This window comes from Anopheles merus, chromosome 3R, assembly GCF_017562075.2.
Source record: "Anopheles merus strain MAF chromosome 3R, AmerM5.1, whole genome shotgun sequence".
Classification (NCBI taxonomy): domain Eukaryota; kingdom Metazoa; phylum Arthropoda; class Insecta; order Diptera; family Culicidae; genus Anopheles; species Anopheles merus.
Window position 1 is genome coordinate 50,123,586 of NC_054084.1, and position 27,387 is coordinate 50,150,972.

At 44.0% G+C, this 27,387-nt stretch overlaps 1 protein-coding gene and 1 long non-coding RNA gene across 2 annotated transcripts; one reads left to right on the forward strand and one right to left on the reverse strand.

Moving 5' to 3' along the window:
• Positions 1 to 656: 656 nt before the first annotated feature.
• Positions 657 to 2,159, reverse strand: LOC121595217. Its single transcript, XR_006005139.1, has 2 exons — positions 1,169 to 2,159; positions 657 to 1,092 (listed from the first exon to the last, which is right to left on the reverse strand). It is a non-coding gene; the product is annotated as an uncharacterized LOC121595217 (long non-coding RNA).
• Positions 1,028 to 26,532, forward strand: LOC121595214. The gene is made up of 5 exons (XM_041918986.1): positions 1,028 to 1,129; positions 20,260 to 20,463; positions 20,574 to 20,714; positions 21,664 to 22,566; positions 22,655 to 26,532. The coding sequence occupies exons 1-5, from the start codon at positions 1,028 to 1,030 to the stop codon at positions 25,538 to 25,540; spliced, it is 4,236 nt and encodes a 1,411-aa protein (XP_041774920.1). The 3' UTR covers positions 25,541 to 26,532.
• The last annotated feature ends 855 nt before the right edge of the window (positions 26,533 to 27,387 follow it).

The following is a 27,387-nucleotide window of genomic DNA, read 5'->3' on the forward strand; positions in this document are numbered from 1 at the left end:
AGTTGATAAAAAGTGAAAAGCGCCAAGGAACTGTGGTAGATTTGGCAGTGCTAGTGAATAATAAATGATGCAACGAGAATGGAAGTTCGCATAAGATTGAAGCTCAAGCTTTGAGGTAAAACAGATTCATTGAAAAAAAAATAATTCTGTTCTATCGTGTTTTATGGTTCAGTACAAATCTATTAATCTGCAAAAGTGCCTAAAAGATCCTGTTAGTGGGCATAGTATCTGCAACTATTCACAAAAGGTACGTGTACCCGTGTAGTGCGAATGCTTTCCAGCCTACCCTCACGCATATGTGTGTGTGTGGATGTGTGTGTGTATGTGCGTATGTGTGTGAGCGTTTTTTATTTGTAAAATGTGCAAAAGTGTAATTTTTCGTGAATGAAAGCAGCCACTCACGAAAAGTAGTTTCAGTTTGTCGTAGTTCTTGTTATCGAATAATATTCGATGAATTTTCAACTATACGAAAGCTTCCTGGTAGCATTCGTCGACCTAGCCAAGTGAGTGAAGCACCCGTAGTGCGTCCTCTGGTGTCATTTTCCATTCTCGATGTTCTTCTTGCAGACTACACATGCTGCAGCTATCTTTCCGGAAGCTATCGGAATTTGAGGAATGGATCAATACATGCCGAACACAGTTGCATCACGCCGTCATCGTTGCTGACGTCCTCCTTATCGGTTCGATTGTGTTTTAGTACGAGGCAAAACGATGTACCCGTTAACGGTTAATAATTCCAGTAGGCATGGGGGCGATTTTTACTGGTATTTCAGATAAACCACGGATCGAAACATTGTAGTGATTGATCAAACGGCAAGTGTGGGTTACAGTGAATAGAAGAAGCGAAAACAATACCAAAAAGCTTTTCATTACAAATCCGAGGCAAAGTTCTTCGTGCTGTTTTTTCACTTGCCGTGCCGAAGAGTGAGCTCCTTCTGGAATCGTAGCTTTCTCTCCTCTTTTCCTTTATTTTCCCTTCATCCTTCCTTGCTGCGGTACTAAAACTCCAAGTCGTATTTGATACGCGATGAATGTAGCATCGTCGTCTCCATCGTCTCGCAAACAGAAACGCCTTGGTCCTGCACCAATAGCCTCAATGGAAGATACATCGGCCGAAGAAAAAGCACAGGTAACTAAAATATACCACTTTTTTGAAATACTCTTCTACCTGTATAATTCAATCGAACAGGAAGGATTTCCTCTTAACATTACGTCACCATACATGTGCGGTTTGTTGTTATCGATCCTTGCTTGGTTTTGAACATTTAGTAATGCATAATGCACTTTTTTCAATTAAAAAACAAGAAACAGACGATGAGTTGTTTGTCATGGCAAAAGTGAGCTTCGAAATTGTCCTGTTGTTTGCAGAAAGCCTTAAGATGCCGAGCGTAGCACATGAGGCTTGCTTCGTTTAGTGCGATATAGACCCGATTATTTAATCACGTCAGGCTGATTCGTGTTTTAAAAATAGATCCTTCGAACATCCAAAAGAGGTCAGCATTGTGGTATAGGGTCGGGATTTCTAGGCTACTTGGTTGGTTTTTTTTCTGCTGTTGCTGTTCAATGTCCTTTTAGATAGCGGTTTTTTCATCTAACGCTAGTCGTTTGTGTTTTAAGTTTTTCAAACAGGATGGCTGTTTTTCCGCCTACTGTATGAAGGGTTATGTGTTTGTATAAACCTCATTTTCCTGAAGATATTTTGTTCTCTGTACTTTTCTCTTCGCAGAGTTTTCCTCGCATTTTCGTATGAGCTCTCGTCTTGTGTTTTCCATGGCTCATTTCTATTGCTTTCTCTTTTGCTTTCCGTATTTTTTCTCTTATTTCTACATGATAGCAAGATTTAACCCAGTTAGTATGTACACCACTCATGCCATTCAAATTAAGGTCAAAGTGCACTTTTGAAAAGACTCTCTTCGTCTTAATGCTGTTGTAATCATACATTACATTCCATTCAAGGTAGGTCTATTCCTGATTGTTCGATCTTAACCTTATGCTGGAACAGAACAGTAATGGGGGAACCCTTTTGTATTGAGTTGCATTCCTTACCATTGTTTCGGTGCAGGAGAGATTTTGAGTACAGTCTTTCCCCGAGTTACGCGAATAATGCGCGCCGAAGACATTGGCGTAACTCGGATTTTCGCTTATTGTAAGTCGAATATCACGTTTTTCAGCTAAAATATAGTTGATAAATAATTATTTTTGATTGAATTTAGTTTTTTATGCATTTTATTACTTATTTCATGCAAGAAGAAAATTTGATCATTTCTGTATTTTTAGTAATTTAAAATAATATTGTAATTTAATTGCAATTTGATTTTACAATTATTTGATGAAATTATACTGATTTGACAAATGAACTGTCAAAAATAAAAATTCGCGTATCTCGAGTGTCGCGTAACTGGACCGGGTCCAGTCAGTCCTTGCTTCGGGGAGACGGTCAATTCTTGAACCCAAGATGGGCATGTTATTGAGTCGTCCGAGTTGACGACTGTACCACACGACCCACCCACTTCGGTTCCAACTTCGGTTATCAAGTTTATATTCACAGATATTCGACATACTTACGCCTTTCTTTGGGACATTGTTTCGGTCCCAACTACTGTCGTACCTCGGGGGTCGCCTGTAGTGTTATGTTCGATGCCTATAAATCAAATGAATTCATAATCCATCAATCATGCAATTTTTATATAAAACTGTAAACTTTGCTCATTGAAATAGGTGTTTTAAGCACTTTTAAAAATTTACTAGAACACATTATACGATATACTTTGTATGAGGGAGTACTATCACTGTACTATATTCTTGTTGTCATCATGCCATCATCGTGCCACCCAAAAATTAATTAAAAGGAATATTTTTACCAAATAATCGTTGGTTAAAATTGTTTTTATAATGCATTTTCAATGAAAGATCCAATTTTTTATCGAACTTCTGTGCACGTTGTCAGACTAATAATTGTCATAAAACTTTTTTGGTGTTTTTTCCTTCCTTCTGTATATGAATTTGTATTTATTGTGCTCAAAACGAGCATTTCATTTCGCATACTTTGATTATGTTAAATGAAATGATTTTTTGTTTTATTTTAAACACGTTTTTAATGCCCCAGTACCAAAATAAAATTGCCCTAAAACGTGTTATTTACTGTTTACTTCATTCAAACTTTAATTAAAACTAGTTAAAATGGCCCGATTACAGGACTATGTAACGTTTTTTATGGGGCATATGAGAATTGCACTTCAATCAACCCTTTTTGGTTTTGGATTCTTTATAAAAGATTTGCTTTGTATGCTTATAGTATTTACAACATACATTGCAGTATATAGAACTATGATTTCTTAATTTTCTATTATTTAAAATTCTATCAATTTAATTGTGGATGGGGTACCTTTTGGAATAAATAATTTATTCATCAAAATTCACATTGTTGCCGTATGTAACTCTCGCCGATGAGGAGCAGCAATTCTGCGACCGCTTTCCGCTCTTCAGCATCTTGAATACCTTGAGCAATACCCTACTTACAAACTTACTTACACACAACTTTCAAATGACACAACCAAACGATCAAGCTTGTTGCATCAATTCAGACTGTGCTGACTGTACACGGATGTTACAGGAACTGTTAGCGTCCAGGTTGAGCGATAGCTTACAGAGTGTAGCGTACGTCCCCCGGTTAGCAGCAGAGCAGCAATTCTACTCGAAGCCACTGCGATTGCAATTTTTGATTGGCGTCGCATGTACGCAAGAATAGTTTTGAGCAGAAACGACTTACCGGTGCCACCAGGTTCATCAAGGATAGATTGTTAAGTCAAACCGTAGCTATCCACTGCTGCAGTAACTACATCGTACACCGTTCGTTATTCATTCGGTTCACGTTTGCTAATATGTGATTCATCACATCGATAGCATAAGAGTGCTCCCATAAGGCTCCGCACATCGATAGCATAAGGCAGATTGTAGCAGGTTTGGTCGCACATTTGCACAAAGTCGGCTAACTGCGGCTCGGAAACATCGTCAGCTTCTTCTGCGGCGTCATTTCGCGCCGGTGCTGATCAATGAGTCGCAGCGCTTTGAGGAGCTTGACAGCTCGCAGCAGCCGTTTCTGCTCAGAGTCTTCAACGGAGTACCGTACCGGTCCAGATTTTGCCGGTGAAAGTCTTCACAAACGCGGTTCACGTTTGCGTGCTACAATAAGAGAGGATTCTGGGACACTTCCTCAGACAATATAAGGGCAAACATGTGACGCAGATAATTGAGCATTTTAAATCAGACTGCTTCCTGTAGGATCCTGGATATTTTGGTGTCGTCATGCAGCAATCCCAACATCAACAGTACACCATGCAGCCAATAACGATATTAGTCTGGTGGTGGCGCACGATCCACTGGTTACCCGTACCAATATACCAGGGAAGCTGCTGCAATTAATTTTAAACTTACCTGTACTTATTTCATCTTTGTGCTATTTAGATCACTTCATACATATTACACAACTTTACATACATATGGACGATATTCGTATGTTTGTTTGAGGTAAACATGGTTGTCGTTTTATGTCCTACGCCTACATCGATGAATCGCTATGTCGGTGCAAAGTGTGCAAGACATAGCATCAACATGGTGCAAAAATCATCCAAGCTATCCGCACCTAACATCAACTCACTAACCAACATCGTCTCACTATAGAGTGAAAAAGTAACTCCTCTATAGTGAGAGATTGAAAATGAGAACCTTTTTGTAAAATTTGTTATAGGACTAGTTAAAATGCCCCGGTTACTGGGCTACGCAACGTTTATTGGGGGGTATATAAGAACTTTACATCATTCAATAATTTCGTTTTTGGATCCTTTGTAAACAAATTTTGTTCTATGCTTATATTATTTTCTTCTATTTAATATAATACAAATTAAATTATGGGTGGTGTACCTGTTGAAATAAATAATTATTTTTATCAAAATTCACACTGTTTGCGATAAATTTGCTTTACCTTTTGGATCATATGTTCCAGGTAATATCAAGTCCCGTGATATCTTGGCATACGCCTTATCGAAACCCGGGAATATCATATGCCGTACGGAGATACGGAACAGAAATTCTGCGAACTCTTTCGGCTCTTTAGCATCTTGAACAGTCTGGGCTGTCTGAATATGCATGTTTTCCCGCACACACAATACCCTAAATTTTCCCAACAGCATGTTCAGTTGGATGCACTGCTGCAGGACCTGGTCATTAATATCACGCGGGACGATTGGTAGTATCCGTCGGAAGTCGCCACATAGTAGAACCACCTTATTAACGAACGTTTGGCGATTTCCCATAACATCCTGCAGGACGCGATCCAAGGCGCGAGCTTCTAGAGCATAGCGGCTGCTCATTGATGTCTCGTTCCATACGATCCGTGATGCCTGTTTCATCAATTCAGCCTGTGCTAACTGTACACGGATGTTATAGGAACTGTTCCAGCGTCCAGCAAGTACGCGTGTACGCAAAAATAGTTTAGAGCACAGTGCCACCAGGACCATCAAGGAAAAATATTTGTCCAGTATGTGTCTCCTCTCGGATTGATTGTTTTGTCAACCCGTAGCTGTCCACTGCTGCTGTAATTATATCCTACACCGTTTGTAGCTCGTTGATCAATGGGTTCACGTTAACTACAATAATATGTTGTCCAGCACATCAAAAGCATAAGAGTGCTTCACGTTCACCAGGGAAAATATTTCTGCAGCGGATATGGCGCATTGTAGCAGGTCTGGCTGTATCTGCTCAAAGTTGGCTAAATGCGGCATACTCGGAAACATCGTCAGCGCCTTCCGCGGCGTCTTTTCGCACAGGTACTGATTAATAAATCGTAGCGCTTTGAGGTTCTCGACAGCTTGCTGGAGCAAATTTTATTTGGAGTCTTCGACGGTGTACTGATCCTGATTTGTCGGTGACCAAAGTGGTTCACGTCCACGTCCTACAATAACCGACGATTCTGGGACATTCCCTTCGACAATTTTTTTTGCGTCGTGTATTTGCGGCCTATACAACTTCATATACATATGTTTGTTTATGATTTGTCGTTTTTCGTCCAACGCCTACATCGATGAATCGCTACGTCGGTGCAAGTACATGGTACAAAAACCATCCAAGTTATCCGCACCTAACATCAACTCACTAGCCAACAACGTCTCACTATAGAGTGAAAAAGTAACGCTCTATAGTGAGAGATTGAAAATGAGAAGCTTTTTGTAAAATTTGTTATAGGATGGTTGTTGTGGGCAGCCGTGCCGACCCCTGGACATGCCGTGGTAGTTGTGCTACCACTGGACAATGTCCAGGGGACGACAGTGTGTCACGCACACTATCGTACGCACACTAAGCGCGGGCCGCTTAGTGTGTGTGGTGCGCTCGGACAAGCAAGTGTTGCGAGCAGTCGGTTGAGCAGGGCTCCCGGCAGGGCACGGTACGGCTGGCGTGCGGCCGAATATTTTAGTGTGTATTGTGCTTGTGAATTAATATTTATTATGTGTACTGTTATATCAGTGTTTTTAATAAAGTACCTGATGCAAGCCAAAGACACAACAGTGGCGACGAGGATGGGATCCTCTTGCGTAAGGAGGATCCCTAGAAGAACCCGCGGTCGCCATCGCGATCGAGCGCGTCGGTTGGAGCCGGCGCCATCGCGATGGCACGGGTCCCCGCGACAGTGGGACGCCGTTGGACGAGGACCGCTGCCGCCGCCGCCGTTAAGACCGTGGCCCCGGCTGTCGTCCCGCGATGGGGACAGAAGGGACAGCCGCACACACACACTCGGCGATGTTTTATTCGCCGGGCTGCAGGCCCAGGGAGCGCCGGCAATGGAAAGGTCGAAGCCTGATTGCCGGGCCATCTGCGGCGACGCTAGGTGTCGTCGGGCTGCAGCCCAAGGAGCGCCGGCAGTGTAAGAGGCAAATTGTCTTTCTGCCTAGCTGCCGGGCCATCATTGGTGACGCGAGAGGTCACTGAGTTGCTGCCGCTGTGTTCGACGGAGAGGGGGCGAGATGCCATGCCCCGCTGCAGCCGTCGTAGACCAGTGAGAGGGGGCGAGGTCCCATGCCGCCCCGCTGCAGCAACAGTGTCAACGGAAAGGGGCGAGGTTTCATGCCGCCCCGCTGCAGCCGTCGTGTTTGACGGAGAGGAGGGCGAGGTTCCATGCCGCCCCGCTGCAGTAGTGTCAACGGAGAGGGGGGGCGATGTCTCATGCCGCCCCGCTGCTGCCGTTGTGTTTGACGCAGAGGAGGGCGATGTTTCATTCCGCCACGATGCTGCCGTAGTGTCGACGGAGAGGGGGCGAGGTCCCATGCCGCCCCGCTGCAGCCGTCGTGTTTGACGGAGAGGAGGGCGAGGTTCCATGCCGCCCCGCTGCAGTAGTGTCAACGGAGAGGGGGCGAGGTCCCATGCCGCCCCGCTGCTGCCGTTGTGTCGACGGAGAGGGGGCGAGGTTCCATGCCGCCCCGCTGCAGCTGGAGTGTCAACGGAGAGGGGGGCGTTGTCCCATGCCGCCCCGCTGGTGCCGTTGTGTTCGTCGGAGAGAGGGGGAGGTCGCATTCCGTCCCCAGTTGCAGCACCGACGTGTTGCTCCCGACGAGAAAGGCGAAATGTGTGCCGTCCTTGCTGCAGCAATTGTACCACCGCTACAGGATGCCATAACGGGCTGCTGGGATATGCTCTTCAGCCGGATGAGGCTTGCGGGACAAACCGGTCGCCGCCGGAGAGATCGCCAGCAGCAGCGTAGCAGCGTGCGGAACGAGTTGCTTGGTAATGCTCTCCTGCCACATGAGGCTAGCGGGACATTACGGTCGCCGTCGGGGAGATATCCTGCAACATCGTAGCAGCGTTGCGGTAGCCGGGTAGCGGGGTCGCAGCTTAGGAACAGCATTTGCGCAAAAATGCCCCAGGACAAGGATCTATGGCCGGAGGGTGTCACCACACCGATATTCCCGCAATGGAATATGCGCGTGTCGGTTCGACCCCCTCCGGATAAGTAAAAGGGGGAGATGTTGTGGGCAGCCGTGCCGACCCCTGGACATGCCGTGGTAGTTGTGCTACCACTGGACAATGTCCAGGGGACGACAGTGTGTCACGCACACTATCGTACGCACACTAAGCGCGGGCCGCTTAGTGTGTGTGGTGCGCTCGGACAAGCAAGTGTTGCGAGCAGTCGGTTGAGCAGGGCTCCCGGCAGGGCACGGTACGGCTGGCGTGCGGCCGAATATTTTAGTGTGTATTGTGCTTGTGAATTAATATTTATTATGTGTACTGTTATATCAGTGTTTTTAATAAAGTACCTGGTGCAAGCCAAAGACACAACAATGGTAAAAGTGAGTAAGGCTCGGGACTATGAAAATGTTGCGCGAATATTTGTTGCCATATTCTCTCGAACGTTTTAGTGACAAGAGAATGAAATCAATTTGTTTCATGTTTATTTGTTGCAGGAACATTTTCGGATTTGTTTGCATACCGGATTGTTTGTTAAATTAATTTTTTTAATTTTAATTTTACTTTTGTGCGCGAATACAGTGAAGCGTCGTTTATCAGGTTACCTTTTATCCGGCTGTTCTTTTATCCGTGCTGATAAGAAATTACATTACGTGCCCAGCAGAATATTTGAAAAAAAAAAAACGGTTGAAAGTATATCTAGGAGGTCAAACCCTACCGATCAAATAAGAAGAAAAAGAGAAAAAATCGTTATCAAAGCACATTGTTATAACAAAGAAAGCTTTAATTCATGGCACATTTAAAATACTCTTATTGAAATATATGAAGTTAATAAAAACTGGCTGAGTTTTACCAAAATAAAATAAAATAAAATAAAAATCAGGAATTTGTGATAAAATATATACAGTAGAACGTCGATTATCCGGGCAGCTCGGGACCGGACGGTTGCCGGTTAATCGATTTGCACGGATAATGGTCCAAGAAATATCTAATTCATGTAAAAATTTCAAAATCCACTATTTTTATGATTAATTCACCTTGAATCAATCGATTAATCGTTAGGCCAAAATACACGGACCGGAATTTCGCGGCCGCGGAATCCCGCCTGCTGTCAAACCCATATACAAAGTGTCAACGGCAACTTTCCCGAACTGTCATATCCATACATTTTTCAGCAAGCGGAATTCCGCGGCCGCGAAATTCCAGTCCGTGTATATTATTTAAATCAATAACTGTAGGTGTAAAACTGTTCATGAACAAAAATGAATGTCAAAAATACCACTAGACACTACAGAGCTGCACAAAAAACAGATTGTCCACTTGTCTATCGCTGCAAATGTTCGCCATACGTTTGAACAGCTGTCACATTTATGCGCACGATTAAGGCTGCGCTCTGGCACCAATCGAACACGACATCCGACTCGAACAAACCCATATAATCATATGGTGCACCTCAGACACAAACAAACAAACAAGACAAACATGTCAAATCCCATACATTTTTCATGTTCGTTGTCGTGTTCGATTGGTGCTTAAGCCGCCCGCCGGTTAATCCGCCCCCGGATAATCGACGTTCTACTGTCCCGCTGCGCAAATTCGAGCAGTTTCCAGCGCAGGAAATGTACCAAAATCTGCGCTGGCCAGCGCAGATTTTGGCTGGTCTCCCGCGCAGGACTTCAGCGATTCCTGCGCTGGGTCGAGCAAGTTTAGCGCCATCTGTTGGCGAAATGGACGAACTTTTTATGGCGGCGGATGTAAAAAAAAAACAGTCAAAAAATTTAAAAATATTGGCGCCCATTTTTTCGTCCGCTTCTTCTCCCTCCCTCACCCTGCCTTGCCTTACTTGCGCTTCTGCCCGTGCCTTCCGCCGCCAGCTGATTGGTTGTTGTGGTGTATGCGTTGATTTCATATGTGCATTGCGGTTGTGTATTGTTGTTATTGGTGGGTGTTAGCATTTATTAATTTGTGTGTGACCTTGAGACGCTGTGGGAGAAGCTGGATTGGGATTCAAAGTGTTATCGGTGTATTGATGGTTTATTTTATTTCGTGCCGCTGCTGATGAGACCATTCGATGCCCCTGCCAGTTGAGGGTGAAGAAGCCTATTTAAAACAAGCGTAGGAGAACGTCTAACACTAATCTAATATTTTTTATTTGAACATGTTTGATGCTTCAACGACCTTCTAAGCATCATGTAGCACAGTGTATAGTGGCAATAATTTTTTTTAATGTGCCGAAATCTGTCTCGAGTTTTCGGGCCTCGATACACACACGCACACACACACACAGCGCGGGGAAAGTGTCCGTTCACTCTATCACTAGATCGTGCGTGTGCGTGGGTTCGTAGGCGCGTTCTCGCGTGCGCGCGTTCGTAGGTGCGTTATCGCGTGCGCGCTTTCGTGGGTGCGTGCTCGGGTGCGCACATTCGTTCATGTGTGTGTGTGTGTGTGTGTGTGTGTGTGTGTGTGTGTGTGTGTGTGTGTGTTTGTTGCGCGTGTGTTGTGTGTGTGTGTGGTGTGTGTGTGTGCGTGCGTTTTGAAACACCAAAACTATTTGATTCTGGTGCGTACATTTTCATCCGCTGCGGCTACAAAGTCCATGCATTTTCAATTTCGCTACCTGAGAGACAACACAACTATCGGATTGGCATCACGATCTTTGTGATCGGTTCTGCTGTTGGGGGTATTAAAAAGACACACGATCTAAGCAAACGTGCGTGTGATATATTGCACATTTCTTTCCAATTAAGCTAGCGGGCGCAAGTGGAAACAAAAGTTTAATTGAATCCATACAAAGGGGGATTCTGGATTTGTTTATTACGGTGCGCGTATGGTGCTGCACCTGTCCGTCCAGAATCTGATGGCTTGTTGGTTTGGAGTAGTTATCATGACGCCGATTGACCGGCAATGCCTTGGAATGGGTTCGGATCGGTAGGCTCATGTTTTGGTCGAGTGCATTCCGTGCATTTGTCGCGCCACAGCAGTAGACCCGGCAGCAACAAAGTCAAGACAAACTCTTCCCCGGGTGTGGACTGTTATGCTAAGTTCTTATTATTATTACTATTATTATTATTATTATTATTATTATTATTATTATTATTATTATTGTCATTATGCGATCATACGCGATCATACCAGCCTTTTCAGGACTTGAGTACCAGCGGGTAACTTGCATACTGCCACATTGTCTCCTTCCCGATGCATACGCTGCAAGCAGGAGGATGGATGCACCTCCACAACAAAAAAACACCGTCATGAACCAGCGGCGGATCTAACGGTAGACGGACTAGGCGGTCGCCGAAGATCGCTAGTCTGTAGTATGCCGTATGTCTACAAGTGAGCAGAGTATTAGCGACAAGGGCCGCCGGAAAGATGGTCGTTGGGGCCCCGCCGCTGGAGAACCTTCTGCCCCCCCCCCCCTCCCCTTCCGCCGGCAACAATTTTAGGACATGTGACCGGTGATCGTAGGGTTTCCATCGCCAATCCCCCCCCCCCGCCGGCAATTTAAGTATAATGTTCAATCTCATAACAGCCGTATGCCAGTACCCCCTCCTCCCGGTCATCAGCTACCATTTACAGGGGCCTCAACTCGTCTTTCCGCCTAGGGCACCCCCGATTCCCCCACTCCGCCACTGTCGTGAACACCTTCCTTCGATCGATCATAACATTCCGGAAGAAAACACATTTGGCGACAGTTTTGGCACACACACACCCTTGCGCAGACGGCTCAGCATATTTGTGTAGGGGAAAGCGGGGCAAAATGGGCACCCTGTATTTAAACATTATTTGACTACAAAGATACTTTCCAATGCTCAAAATGTATTCATTAGTGTGTTCTATGTACACCATGTAAGTTTCATAACCCTTACATAACAAATAATCAAGAAAAATTCAAAATAAGGTTTAGCAGCATATTGATGTAATTTTTGCCACTTCGAAAATAAGCTTAAACCAGTGTTACAGGGATGCGTTGAAGTTTTATATGATATATTTTAGAAGATATGATATTTCTGTACAATTGGTCTGAAGAAAGTAAGGCGATTGAATGCGTATTTTTACTAATATAACAAAAAATACAAACATGCTCCACTTGGGGCAAAATGGGCAGTCACACTTGGGCCAAAATGGGCAGATGCTTTTGACATACGGCGCTTGGTGAGGCTATGGTGTTGTATTTGTCGCCTCAATAATGATAACAGACACAGCTTCAAAAGATTCGATTTTGTAGATTTAAACGTGTAAAAACTGTTTTAATTTTAATAACTTATTTTTGGAAGAATTTTTAGGGCTTTCCTGACCAGCAAAACAAAAGATAGAATGAAAATACATTTGACGAAACGTGCGCAAAAGCATAGACCATTACCTAAGCGCAGTTGTTGTGGCCCATATTGCCCCAGTGTTTTGACGTTTCACAGTTTGTTTACATATGCCCATTTTGCCCAAGGATAATGTATTTAGAAGGTTGATTTTTATCGCTTTTGCTGGGCGACATTGTGGAGGACATCTGTCACTCTCTGCATACTAATTTCATTACCCCGCACCAGCCCTCCCCGATTTTTATACCGGAGCCCCCGGAAGAGAAATGTCAAGTCGAGAAATGTCATTTTGCTCTGAAAAACTTCACCTTGTCATTTATAACACCTTGATTTTGCCCCAGGGCTATGCCCATTTTACCCCGCGTGTCAAAATAACTGCTCGTAAAACATCAACTTTTATTTTGCACTGTTTTCATGGTTTTAAGTTGTTTTCATTCTAATTGGCAATTGAAATCCATAGATAAAGGGTGGAGGCATACAATAATGAAAGAAAAATTTTGTTTTGTGGCATATTCAAAGGAATATTCAGTAAACTGCTTAACATGCCCATTTTGCCCCGCTTTCCCCTAATCTACACCAAATGAAAGCAAAAAAGCTTAGTGTAACAAAGTTATGCTTAATGCTTAACACGTTAAGTTCGATGGCAGGCCCCAGGGACTGCCAGTGGACTTTCCAGTATGCCGGTTGCACAATCAGCTTGCGTTCTAGATCCCGGCGGAACGGTAAGCCCATGAAAATCAGCGCCGGACTGAACGTGTTAACGCGAATTAGGGTTCTGCGCGTTGCACAGCAAACCCTCCTGCGTAAACTAGCGATTCCTTAGTCATTTTTATATTACAGTGTTTGAACTCATTGCGATTTTTTGGTTTGATTTGTGAAAATGCAACTTCATCGCCGCAATGTTTGTTAACGGCATTTTTAGGCGCCACAACAGCTCGCGAGCATTGATCACACGCGAGAAAGAGATGGCGCTATGGAGGGAAAAGCACGGACGACGGCTGACAGCGATTGGCCGTCTGACGCACCAACACATCCAACCTTCGATAGCGCGCACAGGCGAGGGGTATGAGGCGGAGCCAGGGAGGGGAAGCTCGACGAGCTGCTTGACAAATTTGCCGTTGGAGAGAAAGGAAGGCATGATAAAATTCTCAGAACGCCATAACGCCTTCCGTCGCTTTGCACAGCGGGATCCCGATGAGCCCGGAGAAACGGCGCTGCACTATACGTGCATAATTTTTGAAAAAACAGAAAAACACAGAGGTGATGCCTTACTTACTTATTATCGGCACTACAACCGCTTTGCGGTCTTGGCCTGCCTCAGGAGTGTCCGAAACCGCTCACGGTCTCGCGCCTTCGTCTGCCAGTCCGTTATCCCGGCCTTAATGGCGGACGCCTCCACGCCATCTTGCCACCTCAATTTGGGCCTACCACGCCTCCTCTGTCCTTGTGGACGGCCTAAAAAGACTTTACGGGCTGGGTCGTCCGTTTCCATGCGTATAACATGGCCAGCCCACCGGAGCCTGGCGAGCTTTATACGCTGTACGACAGTGAGGTCGCCGTACATCTCGTATAGCTCGTCATTATAGCGGCTCCTCTATTGTCCTTCCACACATACGGGGCCAAGTATCCTTCTGAGCATCTTCCTCTCGAACGCGGCTAAGAGGGTTTCGTCAGATTTGGACAGTGTCCATGTCTCAGAGGCGTATGTGAGTACTGGTACTATATAGGTACTATATAGTCCCAGCTTCGTCCGTCGCGACAGGTTCTTTGAGGTAAACTGCTTTTTCAGGCTGTAGAATGACCGGTTGGCAGCCAGCATCCTTGCGCGCAACTCAGCTTCCATGCTGTTGTCGTTGCTGACCTTTGACCCAAGATAGGTGAATTGTGGGACGACTTCAAAAGTGCGTTCACCTATCTGTACGTCACACCTACGTAGATTCGGATTGTTTATTGGTAGGCCCGCTGATGTTGCCACCATCAATTTGGTCTTTGCCTCATTTATCTGCAATCCGAGGCTCTCTGCCGCCTGCTCGATCCCTTGATAGGCTTCTGCTACATAGGAGACCCGCAGACCAATGATGTCTATATCATCAGCGTATGCCAGGATCTGGGTTGACTTATAGAAGATGGTTCCCGTAGTCTCCACCCTCGAGTCGCGGATGGCCCTCTCTAGCGCCAAGTTGAATAGGAGACAGGCAAGCCCGTCCCCCTGGCGCAGACCTTTGGGGGTAGCAAAAGGTCCTGAGAGTTTTCCATCCACCCTCACCTGGCATGTGACGTTGGTCATAGTCATTCTAACTAGCCTTATCAGTTTGGCCGGGATTCCAAATGAGCTCATAGCGTCGTACAGTTTTACCCTGGCTATGCTATCGTATGCGGCTTTGAAGTCTATGAAGAGATGGTATGTGTCGTTTTTGTATTCAGCCATCTTCTCCAAGATCTGCCGCATGGTGAAGATCTGATCAGTGGTTGATTTTCCGTTTCGGAATCCTCTTTGATAGTTTCCTACTATCTCTTCGACGTGCGGGACAAGGCGATCCTGAAGGATCAGGGAAAATATTTTATAGGCGGTATTCAACACCGTAATACCCCTGTAGTTGTTGCAGTCCAACCTGTCTCCCTTCTTGTATACGGGGTAGATGATGCCGAGATTCCAATCACAAGGCATCGATTCGCTATCCCACACTCAGTAACAATTTGATGAATCTCGTTTTCTAGTCGTGCACCTCCATTCTTGACCAGTTCAGCTGCAATTCCGTCGGTTCCGGGTGCCTTGTTATTTTTCAGCCGACGGATAGCCTTTCGTGTTTCTTCTATGCTAGGTGGCAGTAGCATGACACTATCTGCTAGTGGCGCTTCTAGCTGTTCGTTTAACTGGTCGTTGAGTAATTCATCAAAGTACTGAGCCCACCGCGAGAGGACCTCTGGCTGGTTACTAACCAGATCTCCATCCTTGTTGCGACAGCAGGTTACCTTAGGTACCACGTTGTTTCGGTGACCTGCTATCGCTTGGTAAAACTTTCGTGTCGGTCCGTACGCCTCTCTGGTTTGCTCGAGTTCCCGCATGTTTTGCGGGATGCCATTGAACAAATGCCATTGAACAAAGAGGTGATGCCATTGAACAAATATTGCCGAAACATGTACATAGACCCGGGTCTAATGAAAGAAATCCAACATTGGGGCCCTTTCCGTTTGAAGCTCGTAGGCTGAAATTTCAGCCTGTCAGCTGTTTGCATTGTATAGCAGTTTTCGAGCAGCTATCTAAGTGAGTATAATATACAGGTGGGCTTATCCCAAGGTGTATGAATTTAGAAGACTGATTTTTATCGCTTCTGCTTCTCAATGAAGATTTTAAGAGTGTTTTGAGTATTCGTCAAGCCTCCAGACAGCTCGTTGGAGCAAAAGTTTTCACTCGTTCTGTCAAAAAGTGATATTCAAATTTGGTTATAAAAATGCTTTGAGACCACCTGGACTACATACACTTTGATTCCAGATTCGATCACCTGATTTCTTTAATGCACCTTGGGATGAATGTAAACAACACCGTGTTTTCGAGCAGGTACTCGAATCTAATTCTAGCTTTGTAGCTAGAATAATCTAGACTGAAAATTGCAGGCTAGTTTTTTGTGTGGTTTTGTATGAAGTGTTTACATGATTTCAGCCTCCAACTGTCAAACTCCATACAAAAAACTAACTAGAATCGTGAAGGCCCCCAATTTTAAGTTATTTTTATTTTGGTTGTTCGCATTAAACAACGCGTTATTGATTTTTTTTTAAATTTGGTTTGACGTTTCGTTAATCAGCCTCATCCTACTACAGCTAGAATTCAATAGTTGCACGCTTTTTAGTTGGCATGCATTTTAGTTGCTCATGCTGTTGTAATCGAAATTACACTAGCAAGTACGGACAATGTACCCTGGCTTTAAGGCCGGGCTACATTGATCGTACTCGCAAGTGTAATTTCGATTTTCACTAGCGCATCTGGCGGCGGCTGACCGAAGCATTTTGCCAAACAATTCGTAGCCGCTTCAGAAAATATGTTATTTTTCCATGTTTTTTTACTTTTACTGGACTGGAAAAGCTTTGTAATTGATACATAAATATGCTGTGCAAGTATTTCAGCCGTTTTCACATCGAAAAACGATGAAAAAACTACTTAATTTTGAGATCCGGTGCGACCATTCCCTTGATGACAAAAAAAGCTTCCACCAGCCTCCGCCAGATGCGCTAGTGAAAATCAAAATTACACTACGGAGTACGATCAATGTAGCCCGGCCTTAAGAAATATGTCACTGAAAGTAGGGGCAGGACAGCCTTCAGCCAGTAACGGTTGTTGGGCCAAAACACAAGAGAAAAAAGAAGAAGGAACGATTGTTGAACGAAATGTTTTACAAAGTTGTAACTATTACGCAGTGTATAGCCTATGTGCCCACTTTCTACATCCGGGGTTACTACTAAGGCGCGGTCTTGGCCTGGCGGTCTTGGACGAGTGTCTAAAACTGACACCATTTTGACCCATCACCTTAAGCCTAAGGCGGAGAATGGAGCCCCTACAGAAGTCGGTGACTCGAGCCTTAAGGCTAAATATGGAATTTACACGCTATGACCCTGCGCGGTCGCCTAGTCTTGATCCGCCACACATCTCCAGGAGCTTCTACCAGCGACCTGGAGTCATTGTCTGGGTACAAACGGCGCGCAAGGGCCTACCCACGCCCGAATGCAGAGTCGATTACATACGATTCTATCTTTACCATTACAGGGTTTCATACTTTATCTCAAGACCGCGGGACCCCTTCCCGAATCTGTCTTAGCCAATGCCAAGACTGCGGTATGATGCTTGAAAACGTTGGTGATACCTGAAAACGTTGATGATACCTGAATTCATCGGATGCAATGCTGAATCTGCGGCACATTTCTCGAACACACTGGTCCGCGCCGAGGACATGCGGTCGAATATTTTTTTACACGTATAACCTTTGTGTACATCAGTGTAGTAGAAACACTCAATTATCCTTTTCGTTTTTTTACCAAAAAAAAGACAATTTAATAAAATGAGTGAATGCATATTTGTTTAATTAAAATATTTACAAGTGTTAAGAAAGTACTTTGAACTGTTTAAATAATCTTTTTTGGTAAAAACAAGAAAAAATAATTGACTGTTTTCAGTACACTGATGTACACAAAGGTTATCCGTGTAAAAAAATATTCGACCGCATGTCCTCGGCGCGGACCGGTGTGTTCGAGAAATGTGCCGCAGATTCAGCATTGCATCCGATGAATTCAGGTATCATCAACGTTTTCAAGCATCATACCGCAGTCTTGGCTTTGGCTAAGACAGATTCGGGAAGGGGTCCCGTGGTCTTGAGATAAAGTATGAAACCCTATAACATGAGAGGGACAGGCCTTATACCCCGAACGTACCCGGAAGGTATGCATGCTTCACTCATCAGGATCTAAAGGCAAGGACAAGGCAAAAGAGACAAAGAAAAGTTTCTTCACGGCTACACATGTCCTCAAGACGCGTTGTCTATGCGTCTCGCTCGGTATCACAGTGGCATACGACAGGTAAGCAGTACAAATGCTGCTACCTGTTACGCACACATGTTTATCGAACACAACTATTCGGTTCGGCTCGGTAAACTTCGCAAGGACGCCGGAACAAAAGGGCGCAGACTTTTTCTTGATTTTGTATGACTTCGGCTGTTTTGGACCACGCGTGTAGGCGCTGACAGTAGGTGCATTAACACATAAGCGACCGAGGTCGGGTCGAGCAAAAGTAGGTTCAAGCCCCGACCTGAACTCGCTGCACCAACAGGTCGATGCCACTTATGTTTCATTGCATCGAATGACCCGCACTACGGGTCAAACTTGATTTCAATTCCGACCTTACGATCTCGCTGATCCCATGGGTCGGAATGGATTTCAAACGACTCGCATCCAACTCCGGGTTGCGTCGTGAAATGAATCATTTGGCTCAGTACTAGCACTAATACACAGCACGCCCAAAAAAGATTTTTAAAGCTGAGGTAGTAAAGGTCTTCTTTAAGTATTAACTTACTTATCCGGCGCTACAACTGCATTAAGGTCTTGGCCTACCTCAGGAGTGTCCGAAACCGTTCACGGTCTCGCGCCTTCGTCTGCCATACCGTTATCCCAGCTTTAACGGCTGACGCCTCCACGCTATCTTACCTACACAATTTAGGTCTACCATGCCCGCTCTGTCCTTGTGGCCAGCCCAAAAGAGTTTACGGGCTTGGTCGTCCGTTACCATGCGTACAATATGGAAAGCCCACCAGAGCCTGACGAGCTTGATACACTGCACGACAGTGAGGTCGCCCTACATCTCGTTAGCCTTATGAGCATCATCCTCTCGAACGCAGTATCAAGGTGAATTCAGGGACGACTTCAAAAATACGTTCACCTATCTGTATGTCAAGCCTACGTAAGTTTGGATTTGTTATTGGTATAATTTATCAACAAAACTTAGTGCAAAACCATAATTACAGCAGGGGATTCGCAACCGCAAAGAGATGAAAATCTGTTTGTGTGCGGAGGGAAGTCCAGTTTCCAGTTGCTGGAAACCTTAATTTTTTATAGGTCTTATTCCTTAATAGTGTCTTATTTATTTAAGACACGCAATTTTTCACGCGATTAGAAATAAAAAAATAATAAAGAATCTTTTCAACAGTAATAATAATAATTAAACTACTCGAAAAATTGGAAGGGAATTGATTTTTTTCAGACGACAGTCCCCAAGTGACATTTGCTTGAAATTGTTATCCCATATTTGCTTGATTAGTACTCAATACGCCTGAAATTGTGGATTTGTGTGTGATCAAGTGTGTTGAAAGCGCTAAGATTTGGTGAGTTCGTAAATTAGGCTTTCTTCTATCGATTGACGATGACGTCGAGCTCATTTTACATTCGTAGCTTTGATTTTTTTATGAAAAACAAAAGCAAATTTTGTGTGACGTTATTTTATAAAAAATTGATATTATTTAAGTATAAAATGGCTACATGACCAACTATAACGATTGAAAACATCATTTCCGAGCGAATCTAGAAGAAAATAATGAAAAAGCCGCATCACAGTTGATTTTAAAGGCCATTTTCTAAATTCCCTTAAACTGGTGCAGTTTAAGGGAAGTTAAAGGCTCCAGTTTAAGGGAATTTGCTCGAATTCCCGATTATTCGTGCTAGAAAATGTCAATTGGGTCATAACGGGTGTCGTTAGCTGCATTGTCGTTAAATATTTGACGATCGTTTGTTGTTAGGAGACTCCGGATATTTCATACAGAAATAAATGGATGGAACAGTACATGGACTAAACATTCTTTGAAAGATAGCAGTGAGGCGTTGAAATCAAAAAACGAGCTCGTTTGCTATCTAAAGCTTATGATTTGATGTATATAGTTGTCTTATGTTGCTCATGACAAGTAGTCATGACTTCCCAATTGACATTGTCGAGCACGAATAATCGGGAATTCGAGCAAATACCCTTAAACTGGAGCCTTAAACTTCCCTTAAACTGCACCAGTTTAATGAAATCTTGAAAAAGTCCATAAAAATCAACTGTGATGCGGCTTTTTCGTTACTTTCTTTAACGTTCGCTAGGAAATGATGTTTCCTATCGTTATAGTTGGTCATGTAGCCATTTTATACTTATCTATAAGATAAAGTCACACAAAATTTGGTTTTCATCAAAAAACCGTAGCTATAAATGTAAAATGAGCTCGACGGCATCGTCCATCGATAGAAGAAAGTCAAATTTACGAACTCACCAAAACTTAGCGCTTTCAACACACATGATTCACTGACTATGCATTTCTGCAATGTGTAAACTAAAAAGTCATAATTAGATGTCGAAAGCTGAAGTACAAGAGTTAGTTAATTTAAGATAATAATAATAATATTATTATGAGTAACACTTTCGTGAATGCCTTTCATGTTCCATAATGTCATTTAACCTCAAATGCAATTTCGGTATCTCCAGATGGAGCAACAAAATCATCATAATTTGCAACGCTGGTCGCATGAAAAATCATCAATTGATTCGTCTCGTGGCTCTCCGACAAAACCATACGAAGGTCATTCGGCGCTGATACCTGCAACACCACGCATCGACATCAGTAGAGCCTCATCCCATTCATCTCATCATGACAGTAGAGACAGTAGTCCCGAAAATGTGTTTGAACAGGTAAATTTTGGACAACTTCTGTGGTTTAGACATATAAATACAAATAAGGATATATCATCAGTTTAAACTTTTTTTTTAATTTTAATGTGGTATCGATCTACCTGACGCAGGTCGGTACAGGTACGTTACAAGACTCGGGTGTACTTGGTTTTCGTGAGGAAGACACACTGGACTTACGAAACTCTACCGAGGAACTGCAGTTTATGGAACCGGAGAAGGGTAATCGCGAGAAAGAAAAACCTAATACTCAAGTAAGTACCAATCGGAGCTAACACCAATGGGAAATATACACCTCTTACGTGAAATTATTTGTGCATTTATCTGTTTAATGGTAATATTGCACATAACCCGCAATACAAAAGTTAAAGATAAGTTTGAACCCTAAGCAACGTGCAATAGTGTCTATTTGTTGTTAAACGAAATCCCTGGTACTAGCGTAACTCCAGTATTCGAATAAAGCGATTTTTTATGTAATATCATATTCCTATACCCTTTTTATTTCAATACAACATATTAGAATATTGGGCCTTTTTTTACCTAACAGGTTGGCTGATAAGCCCCCGGTCTAACAAAGAAAAACACATTTTTTTTATCAAAATTCGTTTTTATTATTCAACATAGTTCCCTTCAAGAGCGATACAACGATTATAACGACCTTCCAATTTTTTGATACCATTTTGGTAGTACTCCTTCGGGTTTGCCTTAAAATAGGCCTCAGTTTCGGCGACCACCTCTTCATTGCAGCCAATTTTTTCCCTGCGAGCATCCTTTTGAGGTCTGAGAACAAGAAAAAGTCGCTGGGGGCCAGATCTGGAGAATACGGTGGGTGGGGAAGCAATTCGAAGCCCAATTCATGAATTTTTGCCATCGTTCTCAATGACTTGTGGCACGGTGCGTTGTCTTGGTGGAACAAAACTGTTTTCTTCTTCATATGGGGCCTTGACAAAAGTTGCTTGACAAAAGACGCTCTGTCTCACAAACTAATTGACATACAGACGTCAAATTTTGACACGAATCACTTGAAGGTTGGTACTATATAAAAATAATATGCATTTAATACTAGCGGCGCCATCTATGTGTCAGACCGGGGACTTATCAGCCAACCTGTTATTTATAAAATTTGTTTAAAAAAATCGAATTAAATACTTGAAAAAAGTCACTAGAAAAACGTATGTCATATTGATCTAATTATTTTTGTAGATAAACTACGGTTCCTGCCCCACACAACGTTACTCACCAATCATTTGGAAACTAGAGGAACAGCCTAGTCAGTCGCAATATCAGTACCAGCATCAGCAGCAACATAATCGTAAAGATTCTGCTAGTTCTGAGGTAGTGGCATTCCTGTCCATTTCTGGACGTACTAGCCGGCTTTCAAGTGTTGGTAGTCAGGGATCAGCTAACAGCAAACTTTCGGCTACATCGGCTGTTTCTGGCATTTCACGGTCACCCTCGCCTCATAAGATGCTACTAGAAACCTCTTTCTGCGGTGCGAAACCTCTACAGACTTATGCCGAAAGTGGTGTTGTTGGAAGTAGTCTGGAGCCGTCTACGGAAAAGATGCTAGAACAAGTCATACTGTCCCGAAAGAAAGATCCGACGGAAGCAGTTCTAGCGGAAGGAGTGCACGTGCTATCTTCCGCAGGGATAGCTGGCTCCGCCCTAGGAAATGGTCACCACAGAGGAGAAAAAGAAAACATTCCTCAGCAACCACCTCCTGGTGGTGGAGATGTTCAAACTGCAGCACAACAAAGTACCATGATGGGTCATACACGGCGTAAGTCGGATTGCGGCATGAGCACGGCGAACAATCTAGAGATACAAAATATCAAAACAAATCAAACAAGCCGTAGCGTTGGCAATAAGCGTCATATTCCACCGCGTGATTTGAAGAACTCAATAGTTGGTGTCATGCCAAGTGGTACAGAGTATATACGAATTAAGCTTAAACCGGATCATTGCTACAGCGATAACGGCATTGCAGACAACGAACGTGTCGTAGAAAAACCGAAGGACAACATCCAGGACCTTTCGGTGGCAGCAACCCACAATCAACATCGAACACGTGCGTCCAGTGTTACCCGATCGCCGTCACCCGCAAACGTGAGTGTTAACAGAAAGAACTCTTTTTGTTGATTTTTTAAATTTTTTAGAGGCTATTTTCACTGATTATTCTAATAATTTCCAACAGCAACAGCAGCACCTTCCCCGGAAAAAGCGTACATCGACGGCGTCCAATGAATCGACCACACTTGGTGGTAAGTACGATCAAACAACGGATCAACCTACCGCATCGGCCAACTCGACACCTTCGAAGCAGAAGCTGGTACTGAAAATGTTCAAATCTAAACGGGAACCAAAGTCGAAGTCTCCTTCGCCAATGGGTTCGGCAGCAGACGGTATTGGGCAATCCTTCTCCAATTCCGCTGGTTACGACCAACATACGAAAGGCAACATCGCTGCAGCACGATCGCCTGGATCGACAGGATTACGCTACTATGACACACCGCTCGATGGCCAAAGTATACATATTCCACTGCACACGCCGCCAGAGGAACGGCGTTTGGGTTCATTCCGCAGTGCGGCTGGTGTAACATCATCTTCCTTTATGGAAGCAGCAGCGGCATCATCAGGAGGAAGTGCATTTGAAAGGCAAGTGTCGGTATCCGCTTCAGGAACACCCACAGGACATGGCAGTAGCATTCAAAAACACGCCAAAACACCTAAGCAGCAACGCATTGCCAATATGACAGTTACGATACATGATCGACCCAAGCCAATGCCACCGCTCAAATGCTATAGGATTGACAATCCGGACGGTAGTATTATAATTCCACTAAAATCCCCAATTGAGGATAAGGAAAATAATTCACATAACTGGGAGAATGTTATTGGGGAGCTATCACAGCGCATTGAAAAACATGTTAGTGAAGATCTCGATGATGGTGAAAAATGCTCTAAGGCAAAATCGCACTCATCGACGAACAATAATATAGAACCTGTAAACCGGAAACAGGAACAAAGGCACGGTAATCAAGCCATGCCTCCGCCTCCCCCGCCACCGCCTCCACCACCTGCATCTAGAGCAAAAGTACCAAAATCTTCTGTACCTACTTCGACGGAAAACAAGGAAACGGTTGATATAGAACTTCATACAATGCAACAAATTAATCAAGCGCCAACGTCCTCGGTAAGTGTTTCCATGCGTAAGAAACAGGCGGCTTTATTTCAAATGCGTATGGGTTCTGGCAGTGAGGAGCAGATATTCAGCACCACTTTGAAAGATTACACTAAAGAGATGAACCGTAACAGCTCAACCGTAAGCCAAAGTTCTGAAACCTCGCTTCAGAAAGCCCAGTGCCAGCAGGTGCATAGGGGAGACAGCAACAACATGTTGATCGACGGTAGTATTGTTATTGGTGGCGACGGCACACAAACAAGGAAACTGTTGGCCGGTAATTGTAGTGAGCATCCAATCGACCTAGTGACAGCCCATAGTGTAACAACATCATCTTCACCTCAACAGGTCATGCAGGCGCAAGGAGCAATGTTGATGAAGGAACTACATGAACATCAAAAACAGCACCAGTTAAGACAGCAACAGAAGCTAGAGCAACAGCAGCAGCAGCAGCATCAGCAGCAGCTACAACAAGAAAGAAAGCAGAAGCGGGACAGTTACGGTTCACTTAAGAGTACAGAAGCAATAGATGATGAAGCGGCTCCAATAGTATCACGCAGTAGTACTAGCCCAGCCGAATGTATTGATACAAACCATCACCAACACCAACATCAAAATCATCATCATCAGCTTCACAATCATGTCCATCGTCAAAAGCACCATGATCATGATCAGACGCCATCGATCGAACGGCCAGGCTCCAGTGCCACTGTCGACGACGGAATGGCGTCGTCAGAAAGTGAAAAGGATTCGGAATTTGATTCCGCTTCGATACAAACGGGACGGCATGCTCTGCGACCAAATATGCTCGTGATCGAGGATCACGAAAGTGCTGGTCTAGTCTTTCAAGAATCATTCGACGACGAATTACCATATATTCCCACAACATTGCCGGAAGAGAAACCGGTTGGCATCAAGTTGGTGCCAGCAAAGGAGCGCACGCAGATCGATTTGAAGACGTATCCTCTTGAACGACCCCGCTCAACAACACCCATCCATCCAGGCTCACTGGATAAATATTGCCATGATCGTTCGGCGTCAGCTGGAATGAGAGGCATGACGGTACGTTCTACCACCGGTGGAGATAAGCAAGCAACATTACACGACTCCACGTCTACACTAAACAGTTCAAATGTGGCAAAGCTTCGTATTAGCCTACCGGTCAAAAAGTCCAACGAAGGGACCGGATCAGGAGTGGGATCCCGAGTTTTTGAGCATCGCTCATCGTTGGGGGCTATTACAATGACAACTACAACAGCAGGAGGAAATGCAGGTGGAAATACTAGTGTTGCTGGTAGTGGAAGTACGGGTAGACAATATCGATCGACTTCCACAACGACGGCGATGATGTCCTCAATGGTAATAAGTAACCGCGGAATTGTATCAGAAGATTCACCAACGCCGCCACCACTGCCACCGCGTAAAGCGTCCGCTTCGTCATCGTCTGCAAACACAGTCACGCCTCCCGGTTACAAATGGATCGATGTGGAAGCTATACCAGAACTGCGAAAAGCACCCAAACGTATAACAGCAATACCACAAAAGCAACAGCAACCATTATCGCAAACACGTAACGCCAACAATGACAGTGCCGGTTACACGAATGATCGTCGAGAAACGGCTCTGGATGGTCAAGTGTACAATTATGTCAATCCGGAAGATTGCCAATGCGAATGCCACGAGCATGAACGGACAGTCGCCAACTCAAGCACAAGTGTCGGGGCGCATGACGATTTGATGGTCTCTTCAGTCGAATTGGCTGATGATTGTAGGCCTCTGTTGCGCTCGTCCTCGTCTTCTTTAACAGCGGCTCCAGCAAGCACTACTCCTATGTTAGATGAATGCCCAACGGATCAAAAAGTGAGACCAGAAAGCGTGGTGCCAGATAGTGACGGATAAAATCATGGCAAATATTGCTCTTCGACTACTCACAAACTGGTCTGAGTTTCCTTTCCTTACCTTTCAGAAGCGGCACATCTGCATTGATGCGAATATTATGCCAAGATCGTCTTTAGAAAAGGTAAAGTGAAGGACGAAGCTCGAGCAAAAAGCAAAAACCGATGTAGTTTATGAAGCGTGTTATCTATCGATGCCGCCTTAACTACGGCACCCTTGTGCAAGTAAGAAAAACTAATAGTTGATAATTTGAACCACGTAAAACAGCAACAAAAATCCATTTAACATTAATTTCATACTTGTATACTCCAATATGCTACACTCGCAATATGCTCGGACCATAGATAACAACACGTTACGATGTAATAACACTTAAGGAATCGCATACACAGTGGTAACAATAAAACACAATTGGAAGCAACATTTAAGAGGACATATTGACATTTGAGGTACTTAACAATGCTGTTGATTGTGTATTACACATGTAGTAATTAAAACAAGCGGAATTCGCAATGGTCTACACTACCATTTACTTGCTCCTGACCATCAATTTGTCCTCGTCCTCGCACCAGAAATGAACGGACACCCGCAGAGGAGATGTGGAAATGTTTAGCTAAGCTGTGCATGTGGCATGATTCGGTGCAAAATGTTGGAAATAATTGGTAATAATAAAAGTTGAGACATACTAATTGACCAACGAATATCCAGCGGGATTCCCCTTCCATTGTTAGTTCCTCAAACATATTCGCAGTTATTATTCTAAGCTCAAGCATATTGAAGCTGCGGCACAGTTCATGGAAGCATGCGAGTAGAATGTAAGAGTCATGCTCATGAACGTCGCGTTACTCCAAAAGCTCCCTCCCCAAAATTTGTTGCACTACTTTTACTCATCGATTTCAAAGCTGATCGCTCTCTGTACACTTGTGTTGTATTTGTATCGTTGCAAAGGTATATAACGTTAAATAAATTAATAAAGAAGTCATTTAAACATCAAATCGATAAAACAATTACTCAATTAGGTCGCTGAACTTGATTTACCGAACTCAGTCTATGGCACCAATTCAGGATCAGGATTAGAGGATTCATGCAAGTTAACAGGATAATTTATCATTTGGGTTTGCAGTACGTATCACAATAAAACAGTCGTGGTTGTCATTCTTCGGGAATGTAGATTTCGGGTCTCCAATAAAATATCACGATTACAAGATAAGCCAAATATGGTATGTGTATTGTGGCAATTCCATTGTTAGCGGCTTCCGGGAAGGCTTGCTTTTTTCCTGACAGTTCTATTGAATATTACGTCTGTAAGGTTTGGAGGTGTAACACAGAATGGACATTTATTAACACATAACCAAAGGGTACTCCAATTCGATGGTAACTATTCTAACAAGTTCAAATAAAAAATACTCATTTGCAGGGGAACATAAGTCTTTGAATTCATTGGATAAACCTCATCGCGTACAAGAGAAATGTACTGCTTTTTTTCGTATGATGACGTCTTAGCCCAGCACAGGATTGAGAAGGACGGAAGTGTAATGGTAGTATTACTGCTGTTAGGATGGATTTCTCGTTAACCGTACAAGAACGGGTCTGATATTAGTATATCACAATCACTTTTTCACTTTCACTCACTTTTCTCGTCCCTTTGCTAATGTGAATCACTGGTTAGTCACTTGTCTGTAGGCTTTGTCGCTGGTCCTTACTCCTCGCTGGTTGGATCGCTTCTCTTCCAACGTTCTACTCTGTTTTTCATTGCACTTCTCTTGGCGTTCGCCCGGTGAGACTTTCGTCTCTTCAGGGGTGCTCAAACGGCAAGGGTGTCGAACGGTTTCGTCGCAACAACTGCAATG

Excerpts from the sequence above, each read along its gene's own strand:
- LOC121595214 (XM_041918986.1), top strand. The coding sequence starts at position 1,028 with ATGAATGTAGCATCGTCGTCTCCATCGTCTCGCAAACAGAAACGCCTT. Across the intron at positions 1,130-20,259 it reads CGGCCGAAGAAAAAGCACAG|ATGGAGCAACAAAATCATCA; the intron begins GTAACTAAAATA and ends CGGTATCTCCAG. Across the intron at positions 22,567-22,654 it reads GATCGCCGTCACCCGCAAAC|CAACAGCAGCACCTTCCCCG; the intron begins GTGAGTGTTAAC and ends AATTTCCAACAG.